Source organism: Macaca fascicularis, chromosome 11 (assembly GCF_037993035.2).
Source record: "Macaca fascicularis isolate 582-1 chromosome 11, T2T-MFA8v1.1".
In the NCBI taxonomy this organism is placed as follows: Eukaryota; Metazoa; Chordata; class Mammalia; order Primates; family Cercopithecidae; genus Macaca; species Macaca fascicularis.
Window position 1 is genome coordinate 77063280 of NC_088385.1, and position 13699 is coordinate 77076978.

A 13699-nucleotide genomic window follows, 5' to 3' on the forward strand; every position below is an offset into this window, starting at 1 on the left:
GAAGATCTATTATGAAAAGTAATAATTGCAAGCTTTTACCAATAAAGAAGAAAAACAACTATTTAGCAAGAATAATCTTAACACTAACCTGCATATTTTTGAGGTTAGGTAATTCAGGTATCCAGTAAGTTGACTCTTCAAGTACACAAAATGTGCCCTGAATCTGTTTTCCTCAAGGTTCTCTGTTCCTCAATAAATTCTTGAGATTTTGTTTTTTAACTAATCTGCCTAAAATGTTCTGGTTCTCATTTGTTCATGGAAGGACTTTAGAGAAGTTTTCAAGTAAAGATAAAGAATAGATTCAGAAAAATAATACTAGTGTTGGTTTTGAAACATATTGTTATTTTATATGAAGAGACCAAAAATATACACTTCTGTTTTTCTTCATCTGAAAGTTAGTGTTCTTACTGTATATCTAAAACTATTTTCTATGTACCCAGTATGTCTGGATTTGGAATGAACAGGAATCAGGCATTTGGAATGAATAACTCCTTATCAAGTAACATTTTTAATGGAACAGGTAAGCGTATTCTGGAGCTAGTACCCTACAAAAAATATGATAGATTTATGAAATATAAAACAATTCAACATACTGGTCTTTAAATACTGTAGGATTTTTTATTGTGCTAGATGGTAGATTTTAATTCAGTGAGATATAGGAATAGAATTCAATACAGTGAATAGTTGAGAGATATGTAAATATATATATTTTTTACTCGGCATGGTAACATAGTAATTTGTGTTATAACATCAGGATTATTTCCTTAACACCTAGAGAGCGCCTACACATTAACTTAGTTCGTATTTATGCCTCAAAGTATTTTGCTTCATAGCTTTTACTGTCCTCAGCCCTGCAACTGTGAGAACTATAGCTTAGACTACGTTGGGTGGTATGACATTCTGGCTATGGAGATCCAAATTGAAGAGAACCTTTAAAATTGTATAGAACACTTACATTTTTTCTTAATAGTTTTAATAATACTAATGTTGGCATTTAACCTTTATGAATTGTTGATCCAGTTTTATATATAAAATTTAGTTACATGGAAAACCAACTCTGATTTTGACAGTAAAAAATTCCTGCAGTCTTTTGGTTTATTTCTTTTATCAACTGCTTCAGATAGAAGAGAACAGGAAGCTTTGTTGCTATTTTGCTTTAGGTTTTACCCTCTCCACCCTACTGACCCTTTCCTGAGAAAGGAAATAAAGGATGTTATGATCATAGGAGCAAAAATGAACAGCATAATTGGGAGAGAATTAAGTGTAAAGGAAGTGAAAGGTAAAAGAATGCTCACTGAAATGGAGCGCTTGTAGAGGGGAGAGAAGATTTAATAAGGAAATGTCATTTGTAGCTATGAGCTTTTAATTTCTAAATGTTAATGTATGCTCAGCAGCACAGATTAATCACACAAGATTAAAAGCTTTGAAAAAAGATTCCAAATTTTAGCATTTGTAAGTGGTAGCTTGTGTTCAAGATGTAGAATGAAATAGTATATTCCATTGTTTCTAAAATGTACATTTCTTCATACTTTAATGTCTTTGAAATCAGGCTGCATCTGCAAACTGTAATTTAGTTGTAGTTTTTTTTTCCTAAATGTGACGTAAAGTAACAAGTAAAGATGTCTGACAGTGCCATCTTAGATTCTGCATTATGGTTTTATACAGTGCTGTAAAACGAGAATTATTTTTTAAATTCTGTTTTAACTAAGCGTATTTTATGCTAGGAAAATGCCCAGTTCTTTCCTAAAAATATAGATTGGGGGTTGATTAACTTTTTTAGGTTAAAACATAGTCTCAAATAATATATGGCAAATTTAAATTCCATCTTGGAGGACCTAAAGATATGTATTAAAAGTTAATATATATTCAAAATGTATAATTAACTTATAATCAAAGAATTTGAGAAATTATAAATTGAAGCAGGATAGAAATTCTTAATTTCTATTGTCTTAATGATAATTTTTTAATTCGAAGTTCTTAAACTGCAGAAATAAATTTATAAACTGCAGTTTTTGTAAACAGCAGGTATGAATGATTTATCGTTTACCCTTGTAATTTGAAATTGTCACCTGTCTTTGAATGTTAATAAATTAATGGTGTCTGTTGTTTTTCTGTCAACGAAGTAATCTTGAGATAACATTTGCTGTTTGAGATTCTTACAATTGTGAAATTTGGAGAAAACTAAAAATTAATTGGGAAATGGCAAAATAAACTGAAAATGGTGAAACAAAAATTAAAGAAAAGCTATAGCGCAGGCTAAAAGGAAGGTAGAAAGTTTTCTTCAAAAATTAAGAACACAAGGTTATAAGAATACTAAAAAGTTAAGAAATTGAGATGATTAAAATAGACAAAGTAGAGAAGTTGGGTTAAATTTTAATTTTTAAAGGAAGCCAGCTGATTGTTTTAACTTAAAATGAACAAAAATACATTTAATTTATTCTATATATATTTATTGAGCGCCTACTGTGTAATAGGTAATATAAACTTCTGGGCTTTGTATCATATTTCTATATTTCCAACCCATTTACCATATATGGGAACCCTACTGCTACCCTTTTGTACCGCACCCGTGTGCACACACATTTGTATATGAACGCAGTCAATTACAGGTGGAAGTCCTCAGGGCTTCTGCGTCACTGCCTGTGTCTCAGCTATCTTTCTGGCCATTTGCAGGAGGCACTATCATTGTCACCATTTGTGTGTAACCGAAGCTTCAAGCATTCTAGATACAACCTCCATCTGAGCATAATGAAAAGACCAGTTATATCATAACAGTCTCCCTCTTGTTAGCTCACACACTATAATTTTAGGTTACCATCTTCCACGGGGGAAATATATGCTTTTTCTTCTCTTTGTTATATCTCTAGGATTTGGGGGTTTTTATTATGCTGGTTGCGTATTGCTTTGCTAAATTGTTCATGAAATTCTTTGACATGAAATCAATCTGCAAGTATCTTTTGAGCAGCTACATACACCTTGTACAGTGCTGTGCATTATTTAGGAAGAAAGCACAATCATTTCTAATTATATTATAGTTGGTTTTTATAGTCTCTTAAAAATATTTGTAGAATCAGTAACCAGTGTTCGTTCTTATTATTTAGACGGAAGTGAAAATGTGACAGGATTGGACCTTTCAGATTTCCCAGCATTAGCAGACCGAAACAGAAGGGAAGGAAGTGGTAACCCAACTCCATTAATAAACCCCTTGGCTGGAAGAGCTCCTTATGGTAATTAAGCTTTTTCATGATGACCAGTGGGAAGTTTCCATTGTATGTGCACACACACATGCATTTACATGTACATATACATATGTTTGTGTATACGTATATGTTTGCATTTTCTAATCAGGTTAGTGTAATTTTTTCAGAATTGATATATTAAAAGTGATTTTTCTTCCCAGAATACCATGGTAGCAAAGTTAAATGGGAAAACTTTGTACAAAAACCCAAGAGGAAGTCCTCATTGGTATTCAGAAGTTATTTTCTTCTGTTATCCCTGCCTTAGTTTACCTTAGGTGATTTATTTTTGTGGTCTGCCTTTTCTCTCCTTAATTGATCACACATTTTTTCAAAAGAATATATTCCTGGTGATTAATAATGACTGACTATACATTGAAGATGTTTTTCTGAGCCAAGGTTTCTCAACCTCCACACTGTTGACATTTGGGCCAGGTAATTCTTTGTAGAGAGGAGATCTGGGGGGCTGTGGTGTTTATATAGAATGCTAAGCAACATTCCTGGCCTTGGCCTACAAGATGCCAGTAGCACTCTCTGTTTCCAACCCCCACAGCCTCTATTGTGACAGACACAAATGTTTTCAGACATTGGCAGATGTCACCTGGGGAAAAAAAATTGTCCCCTGTTGAAAACCATTGCTCATGGGTCATGTATAGCTTATGCAGACTCTTGGTCTCCATTAATATCCTTCATCACCCTTTTTCACTGTCTCTAATAGATAAGAGATTTGGCTAATCAGGGATAAACAGAAATAAAGGAGGGGAAACATATGCAATAACAGTGTAACAATTTGGGCATGAAAATTCTGTGACAGCAATGTGGCTATACTGTTTTTATCACATAGTTTTTTTCTTTTGGGAAAACCTGATAGAGACCAGTAACAAAACGGTGAATTTAAAAGAATCAGTTCATCCATTATTTTAAGATAGAATTAATATTTGATCACATTTTCAACCAAGAAAGATTTCTGTGCCATTCAGATATGAATACAAATAACAGTATATGAAGAAGGGAAAAATGTATTGTTTATATTCTAAAGTTTCCAAATTAGTCTCCCCAAAATTAAAAGAAAAAATGATCTGCCCTGGAAGTTGAGTACCTAGCTACTTGATTCTCAGTTCAGACTCTAATGTTTTTAACCTTTCCTCATAGGTCCATTTTTTCATCCCTTTAATCATTCCCGTTGCTCTCCTTGGACCATCTCTAGTTTCTCCATATCGTTCTTGAATTGTGGAGCCCCAAACTGGATATTGTTCTCCAATAAGGGCCCGACTAATGCCAAGTATAGTGGGAGGATTATTTCCCAGTTCTTGCATGTTTTACATCTATAACATGGAGTCCAAGAAAATCTGAAATAATATGGAGTTGTTTTATAATTGATTGCAATTTGCTCACTCTGTAAGTCGCTTTCAAGTAGAATACTGACATATTCTTTTAAATTTTATTTTGTTCATTTGTATTTGACAGTTAACTGGTATTTATATCTAGTCAAATATTTAAATAAAACAAGCTTTTAAACCAAAATTGTTAATAATTAATCCAATATCAAATTAAATTTTTAAGCACCTACGCATGACAGTAGATGTACAGGATTACTATTGATTTCCCTTGTATTATTTTGTATGTTGAGTTATTAATCAGTAAATGAAAATTTAGTTCTTCATTGTTACCCTGGATACTAATTTTTTGAAGTACGCTTTCATAGCATTAAAAAAAAGAAAACTTTTGGTGTATTATCATGAGGAAAGTTAACTTTATAATCTGTAGCAAAATATCATAAGTATCAATTGCAATTCTCCGGATTATTTTCATTACATAGTTGGAATGGTAACAAAACCAGCAAATGAACAATCCCAGGACTTCTCAATACACAATGAAGATTTTCCAGCATTACCAGGCTCCAGCTATAAAGATCCAACATCAAGTAATGATGACAGTAAATCTGTAAGTAACTGAGAACTATGTGAGTGAGTGATGTAGTTTTTCCCTTCAGATTTCTCTTATATTAACAGTTACTTACTAAATACTGTTACAAAACTGTTTTATCTTGATATCTGTAATAATCTAACTTCTGAAGAATGTGGAAAAGCTTTATAACTTAGAAGATAGCCTATTTTTTTCCTATTTCATATAGGTTTGCAAATTTCTGTTGAACTTCTCAGAGTTAATTTAGACTTTTATTGTAGTCCCTGTCAGCTGGATCCCATGAAGTTTGATAATATAGCCTTCTAAGGAGCTGTGTTTTTCTTGAGTAAGTTTTCTCCTTGAAGAATTTATACACATTTTTATACCTGTGTTGATTCAGCCAACTCAGCTTCTTCTTTCTGACTTAACAAATATGTTTATTTCTTCCACATTTCACTGAAAATAGCTTTTCTGTGTGTGTGATGGGAGTTTATATATTATTAAAATAATTGATAAAGAAGATTGGTAAGAATTAGAATAAGTACAAAGTTTTAAAGCTTATATGTTCTAACTTATCTTGGAGGTAGCTTTGGTGATTTTAGGTAATATACTGTATTTAGTTTCTCTTTTACATGAAAGCATTGAGGAGTGTAACTTCAAGTGTATCCCAAAGCATAAAGACCTGAGAAAGAGATAGATTTTTTTTTTCTGTGACTGAAGATCTGAGATAAATAAGAATATTTTCCCTTGATTTCTTTTTCTTTAAATACTCAAATGTGGATGATATAGGATTTATTTGTATACCATGGAACAATGATGGAAACAATTTTCTATAGAACTTGAAAAACAGGTAATAATTTACTACCAATTTAAATATAATAAAGAATGAATAGCAAGGTATTAATATGTGAACTTTTTTGTATACTTAACAAATTTTAATGTCACATTTAATTTTTTTCATGCTAGAATTTGAATACATCTGGCAAGACAACTTCAAGTACAGATGGACCCAAATTCCCTGGAGATAAAAGTTCAACAACACAAAATAATAACCAGCAGAAAAAAGGGATCCAGGTGTTACCTGATGGTGGGACTCTAGAAATCTATGTCAAAGATGTTATAGAATGCTTTTTTTTTTTTTTTTAACTTTTCCTTGAAAATAAAAGCAACTGTGTTTTTTCTACCCAGGTCGGGTTACTAACATTCCTCAAGGGATGGTGACGGACCAATTTGGAATGATTGGCCTGTTAACATTTATCAGGGCAGCAGAGACAGACCCAGGAATGGTACATCTTGCATTAGGAAGTGACTTAACAACATTAGGCCTCAATCTGAACTCTCCTGAGTAAGTTTTTTCTGTTTTTTCATGTCTGTATATAATACCTCTTCAGACTTCCAGTTTTTAATATCATGTCATCAAATTGTCTCACCTACTGCTACTCATTGTAATCTGTTTTTTCTCTGGGTCATTCGCTTGCATATTAGCTCTTAGATCACTGGCACTCTGCAGTATTCCTTTTATAATTTGGCATTTTATATGTCTGTGTGTGTGCATGTGTGTGCATGTGCAAGTATGTATATGTGTGTGTGTATGTATGTGTATATATATACACACACCTTCCACAATCCTGAAATCTCAGCTCCTTGAATTTCTTTCCTCCAGGAATTTTTGTCCTGTAGTATACTTCAGCCACTCCTTTAGTTATCCCTTTGACCTAGTCATTGTTAGTAACTGCAGTCTCTCAATTTTAAAATCTGTGCTCACATGCTTTCCGATTTCCACTTTCTATTTTCTAGTTATCTTCTTCTGGTACTGTAATTCCTGTAATCATTTCACTCCACCGGGGCCTTCAATCTATTGATTCTTCTGTGTTTTAACTGTTCTTCCATATCCCTGTCTCTCTTCCTCTGTAATCAACTCCCTTCTTACCCATGAAATTCTGTGGTCAGTCGTAATTGTTCATTTACATATCCCGTGACTACTTTGCCGTTTTCTCATGTTGTTATACTTGCATGGCCAAAGCTACAGTACTGGTTGTTTCTGCCTATTTCATTCCTGACCTGTGCTACTGAGCCCTGCTAGAGAAAAACACATGGTATCACTGCCTGGGCTTCCTTTATTTTCGTACCCAGGAACCTCAAAAGTAGGCTCTTAATTCTACCAGGGATAATTATACCTTGCATGCTTAGTCCATTTACTCTTTTCTCTCTTACGCAATTACATACACTTCTGCACACCCCTAATACCTTTTCTCCTTGTTCTTACTATCAAATGATGACCTTGCTTTTTACTTTTACTGTCCTAAGAAAGTTGGAAGCAATTAGAAGAGCACATTTAGCACAATCTAGCCACCAAATCTGACTACCTACAGCCATCTACATCTACGTTATTCTTGTCTTCCACCCTATTACTGCAATTGACCCATGCGTTCTACTTAACAACAGATTTTCACACTTTGTTGGGTCATTTTCATCAACATAGAAATACATTGTTACTTCTCTCATCTTAAAATCTTCCTTTGATCCAATCTCCTCTGTAAGTTACTTTCCCATTTCTTTGTTTCCCTTTGAAGCAAAACTTTTCAAAGAATCATCTCAATTCCTCCAACTTGGTCTTCTCCATTCTCTGGTAAGCCCATTTCAGTCAGGATTTTGTCCCTGCCACTTCACTAAAGCTGCTTTTATTCAGGTCACCAAATGACCTCTATGTTATTAAATTCAGTGATCACTTGGAGGAACTCTTGCTCCTTAATACACATTCTCATCCTTGAATTTGAGAGCACCATTTTTTACATCATCCTCACTGGTTGGTCTTTTTCAATTTCCTTTGCTGGTACCTCCTCCTTTTCTTCTTGACCTCTTTGTGTCATTCCTCTTCTCTGCATTTAGATCCTTGATGGTCTTTTCTAGTCTTATTGTTTTAAATACCATATATATTAAGGAATCCCAAACATATGTTTCCATTCCATACTTCTGAGTGTGAGATTTCTACATTCAATTGCTAATTAAATATTTCTTGAATTATCACCCCCCAACTTACTCTGTCTACAGCCTTTCCAATCTCAGTCAGTGGTAACTCTGTACTTCCAGAAGCTTGACATTATTCTTAACTCCTCTTTCTTTTATACCCCATAATCAGGCTTTTGCCAAAATATATACAGAATCTGACCAAAGTTCACTACTTTTTAACTGCTACCACCCTTGTTTGAATCATTCTCTCTTGCCTGAATACTCCATTAGCCAGTCCCTGGGGGTCCCTGATTGTCCTTATCCCCCTTCTCATACAATCTCTTCATATAACAGCCAAGAGAGTCCTTTTTAAATAAATTACTCCTCTGCTCAACACCCAGAAAGAGTTTGTGGTTTCATTATGATTAAAAACCCCAAATCTTTTTTTTTTTTTTTTTGAGACAGGGTCTTGCTCTTGTTGCCCAGGCTGGAGTGCAGTGATTCTATCTTGGCTTACTACAACCTCTGCCTCCCAGGTCCAAGCGATTCTCCTGCCTCAGCCTCCTGAGTAGCTGGGATTACAGGCATGTGCCACCATGCCCAGTTAATTTCTGTATTTTTAGTAGAGACAGGGTTTCACCATGTTGGCTAGGCTGGTCTCAAATTCCTCACTTCAAGTGATCTGCCCATCTTGGCCTTCCAAAGTGTTGGAATTAAGGTGTGAGCCACTGCACCTGACCAGAAACCCCAAATCTTTACAGGCCTACAAGGTCTTACATGATTGTTGTTTGTCCCCTAACCCCACCTCAACAGCTTTTCCCTTTGTTCACTGTATTCCAGCTTCGCTGGCCACCTTGTATCTCAGACATGTCAGTCATGTCCCTGCCTTAGTTGCTTTAGCAGTTCCCTCAGACTAGAAGAGTCTTCTGCCAGATAATTAATATGATTATCTCCCTCATAGCCTTCAAATCTTCAGATCTGACCACCTTAATGAAACCTAATTGACCACCCTATTTAATAATTATCTGTCCAGTCTCCCCTCCCAGTTCCCTCTAACATGGGCCGTTGTTTATTTATTATGTTAATTGATTTTTGTTTGCCTCCCTCCAATCCACCATTCCTCAACCAGAAAGTAAGTTTCATGTTGTCAGTGATCTTGTTTTGTTCACTGACGTGTCATAAGCTCCTGGAACAGTGCCAGGCATATAATAGGCACTCAGTAAATATTTGATGAATTTAAACTTTTACAAATAGTTACTCATTTTTCTTCTTGCCACATAAATAAGTGGGAAAGTAATTTAAATTGGGAGCATGGTATCAAAGAATTTAAAGCATCTTGAGTTGAAGTCAAGTAAAAGTAGAAAATTTTTAATCATATGTTTTGTATATTGTGATATGTTGTGTTATTTATACTGTGTTGCAAGAATACTGAGGGAAGGAGTCTTATCATATTTTACACACACACACACACCTCCCCCCCACACACACACACACGCATTCTTCGTCTGCTTCTGTATAAGTCGGTAAACCCAAGTAAGGGAATTAGAAGTAAAGATGGTCATTTTACATTTGGAGTCTTTGTTTTTCCTGAAATAAAATTAGAAATCTGTTTTTCTGCTTTGGATTTCAAAATGTTTTCTTTTCCTCCTTATTCAGAAATCTCTACCCCAAATTTGCATCACCCTGGGCATCTTCACCTTGTCGACCTCAAGACATAGGTAGGAGAATCTATTTGTGTTTAGGCCTTTTAAAAAGAAATTTACAACTGAGAATCAGTTAATAAGGCTTTTTTCATTTTATTATCCAGACTTCCATGTTCCATCTGAGTACTTAACGAACATTCACATTAGGGATAAGGTGAGTGTAGTTTATTATTCTACTCAGTCAGCACGAATTTATCTATTTTTCACGTGTTTTTCAGTTCAGGCAGCATACTATTTTTGAAATAATTAGTAATGGTCTCAGGGATATGCTTTCATATGTCCATGTTAACTTGTTAAATGGTAAATGTTAGGACTGGTAAAAAATAAAAATTCTTATATTTAACAACAGGTTACAACCATAACCACAGTTGGTGGGAATAAACTAGATTGGAACATTTGATAAATTTCCTTCTGATAATCTTATTTTATGATCTTAGCAGTAAAAAGATTTTCTTTACAAGTATTACAGATACAGTGTTTTTAATGAGATGATCTGTATCTTTAAAAACTATTTATGACCTTGACTTTTCTCTGTATTTTTTCATTTCCATTTTTTTAAATCACCTAAAATTCTAATTCTAAAGTAATTATTAACAACAAATTACAGCTTAATCTCTCTTTTTTCAATCTAAGAAAATGGTGGCACTTTTTGCTTTAGAACTGAGTGTTTCTATTACCAAAAAAATTCACAATGATATCTACATTTTAGCCTTGGGAAACAACAATTTAGTGAAAAAATAATACATTTTTGTTATATATTTGTGTATAAATATGTATGTGTATGTATATATATATATGACAGCATTATGAGGGTGCCTTACAGTTCTGTGGTCAAGTGGATGTTGATGTTGTGACCAGGCAAGTAAAAGGGATACCTTTCTCAATGTCTTTTAATACTTCAGTAGATGGAAGGCAAGAAGTATGAGATGGAGAGGTCTCCTATTTTCTATTTGTGGATTGTGTGATTTGCTCTCACCCCCACTATAGAGCTCTTTTGCTCCAGTTACCTAAGCGTTCCAGAACCTTTTCTTATTGCCAATTCGAGAAATACTAATTTAGGAGAATTTGTCACGTGGGGGCTGCTGCCTGAATAGGGATAGCATGAATGGAGAGAAAAATTACATTCAGATAATCTGTAATAGCCAAATAAGTATTTAGATACAGGATCAAATAACAAGGTAAAAATGTTGTTTTGGTACACTTTTAAGGTTTATTTAAATGTGAACATTTCTTGGTAGGCGGTTATGTTTCTACCTTGTGGAGAGAAATGTAAAGCAGTTATCTTTCAGGCATCTATTTAAACAAACTAAAAAGTCATTTCTTTCTGGGTTTTGTATTCATCATCTGTGATTTGCTGGAAGCATACAACTGACTTGTGAATCACTGTCAGATATAGATTCAGTTAACATTTTTTATAAGCCTTCTATATATTTGGTACTCTACAAGGTGCTTTCATACACCTTCACTCATTTTATTTACTTTCTTAGTAACCCTCATAGGTGTCATTGTCCACATTTGACAAGTAAAGCTAAGAGATGTTAAATAACTAGGACACCGTCATATTAATGAATAATAAAACCAGGACTTGAATACAAGTCCTAGATCTCTGAGCACAATGCTATTGTTAGCATCATTTCCCCATTGGGTATTAAATCCTTGTAGTGGATCTTGCTTGGAAGTTTTTATTGAGCTTTTCTTCCAATCAGCATATCAAATAGATGTATCAGAAATAATTGTTTAAATGACTTGAGTCATTTAAATGAGGAAATTGCCTTTTAGAGTCATAACTACCTATCTGTGTAATCATGTAATAACAGTTATCAACTACAAAGTGGGGAGTTTCTGTTTATCTCTCCATTTTTACTTCAGTAATAGCAACTACATGTTAGGATTTGCAGATTTGTTTTATATTTCAGAATAAGTTATTTTTCTTTTTCAGCTGGCTGCGATAAAACTTGGCCGATATGGTGAAGACCTTCTCTTCTATCTCTATTACATGAATGGAGGAGACGTATTACAACTTTTAGCAGCAGTGGAGCTGTATGTTCAAAGTATTTTAATCACTTTTGTATTATAGTGGATCTTGACTATGCCGAAAACGTCTTTCTTTAAGTGATGATGGCTATCTTTAAATGGAACTATTTCTCCATCAAGAAATTTATTTTTACATTCATTAAAGTGAATTTAATTTAGATTAAAACCATATCTTACCATGGCTTCATAATCTATATACATAAAAAGAATTTCAAACTTAATGCTGAAGCTAGGTGCAGTGGCTCACACTTGTAATCCCAGCACTTTGGGAGGCTGAGGTGGACAGATCACTTGAGGCCAGAAGTTAGGGACAGCCTGGGCAGCATAGCAAGACCACATCTCTACAAAAAATAAAGAAAAATATTAGCGAGGTGTGGTGGCACACATCTATATAATCCTAGCTACTTGGGAGGCTACAACAGGAGGATTGCTTGAGCCCAGGAGTTTGAGGTTTCAGTGAGCTGTGATTGTGCCATTGCACTCTTTCTAGTGTGGCTGATGGTGCAAGACCCTGTCTCTAAAAATAATTAATAAATGCCAGATTTGTAAGAACATAGAATTGACATAACTCATGGGTTTGGTGAATCTAATTTTTGTAAACATGTGAGTTATACGATATGATTCAAGACTATAGTTTTTACTCCTTGTGGAACCATATGTATAAATAATTAGATATTGAATTTCATCATTTCATAAACATTATTACTTATAAGCAAGGCACTGCATATTTGTTGTATGTTTTGAAGTGCTGATTAAATAAAGTACACATTTTCATTATCAGCAGCCTATTGGCCAATATAAACAAATATTAATGTAAAGAAATTGGTTCATTGATAACTTTTTCCCTGAGCAGTTCTGTATTTACCTGATGCTCTAAAAATAAGTTTTCTGTCGTTACTCATACATATAGTTGGTAACACATTTTGTTATCAATAGACAATTCTGTTTATCATGTTTACTGTAAATTATTAGTAATTATTTATGACCTTATGATTGGGAGAACTTTTCTCAAATTTAAGTATTTCATAGCATTTCTAATAACATTTCTATAAATGGCTTTCGATCAAATAGTGTAAAGTATAAAATTCACTATGTTGATAATGAATTGTTTCATTTCACAACTGAGAGGTTTTTTCCTTTATGTTTTTCCTTCGTTTTTGTGAGAATAGAGATTATTACTTGTTCCTTTTCATTGTTCATGAGTAAATAAATACATTCAGGCACTCATTCATCTATCACTGGCAGTTCTGTTTTCATATTTATGTCTTAAAAACTACCTCATTATGTTGGTAGGAAAGCATTTCTTTACATGGAGGTTTATTTTGTGAGACATTACCTCCTTTGGATGCTACTTCCTCAGTTTACAAGTAGTGTAAATTCTCATTGACTCTTGTATGAATTGTAATGGATTTTCTCTTAGGTTTTGAGAATTTAGAATCTAAAATTTGAATTAAATATATTCAGTATAATTTTTCAAAATACTCTATTTTCAAGTTACTTAAAAAATTATGGAATTTACATAGTTAATTCAGATATACTTTGTATTTAGTTTCTTATCAAATAATGCGACTAGTTGGAGATACCTCAATTTCTTTTGAGTGTTAAGAAGAGCAAGAAAGGAGTGAAGTTTTGTAACATTGTGTCTTTATTTGGTCTGCCTATGCTTTTATCACATTGCTTATAAAACTTTTAAAATCCTTGTTTGTATAAAAAGTTTTAGTTAAATAAAGGTGTGTGTATTAATTAGTGTGCCTTCTGGACAAATTAAGAAATAATTTTTCTGTATTTCAATAGGGTTGTATTTAATAACATAATAAATGAGTAGGAAGCATTCATATTTATTTATTTTATGTGTAATTTTTTTTTTCCCCT

General features: G+C 33.6%; 1 protein-coding gene across 15 annotated transcripts in view; it reads left to right on the top strand.

Annotated features, from left to right (window-relative positions):
- Positions 1-13699, top strand: part of CNOT2 (CCR4-NOT transcription complex subunit 2) — a 109463-nt gene that overhangs the window by 86866 nt on the left and 8898 nt on the right. For 9 of the 15 annotated variants that reach the window (XM_074007407.1, XM_015431197.3, XM_074007405.1 and 6 more), the window contains 8 exons: positions 441-520; positions 3102-3227; positions 5056-5180; positions 6108-6228; positions 6330-6486; positions 9747-9808; positions 9898-9947; positions 11733-11833. In XM_074007407.1, the coding sequence (XP_073863508.1) occupies positions 441-520; positions 3102-3227; positions 5056-5180; positions 6108-6228; positions 6330-6486; positions 9747-9808; positions 9898-9947; positions 11733-11833 (822 nt within the window). The remainder of the gene's footprint in view (positions 1-440; positions 521-3101; positions 3228-5055; positions 5181-6107; positions 6229-6329; positions 6487-9746; positions 9809-9897; positions 9948-11732; positions 11834-13699) is intronic. The other 6 variants (XM_074007411.1, XM_074007413.1, XM_074007412.1 and 3 more) reach the window with 1 other exon arrangement.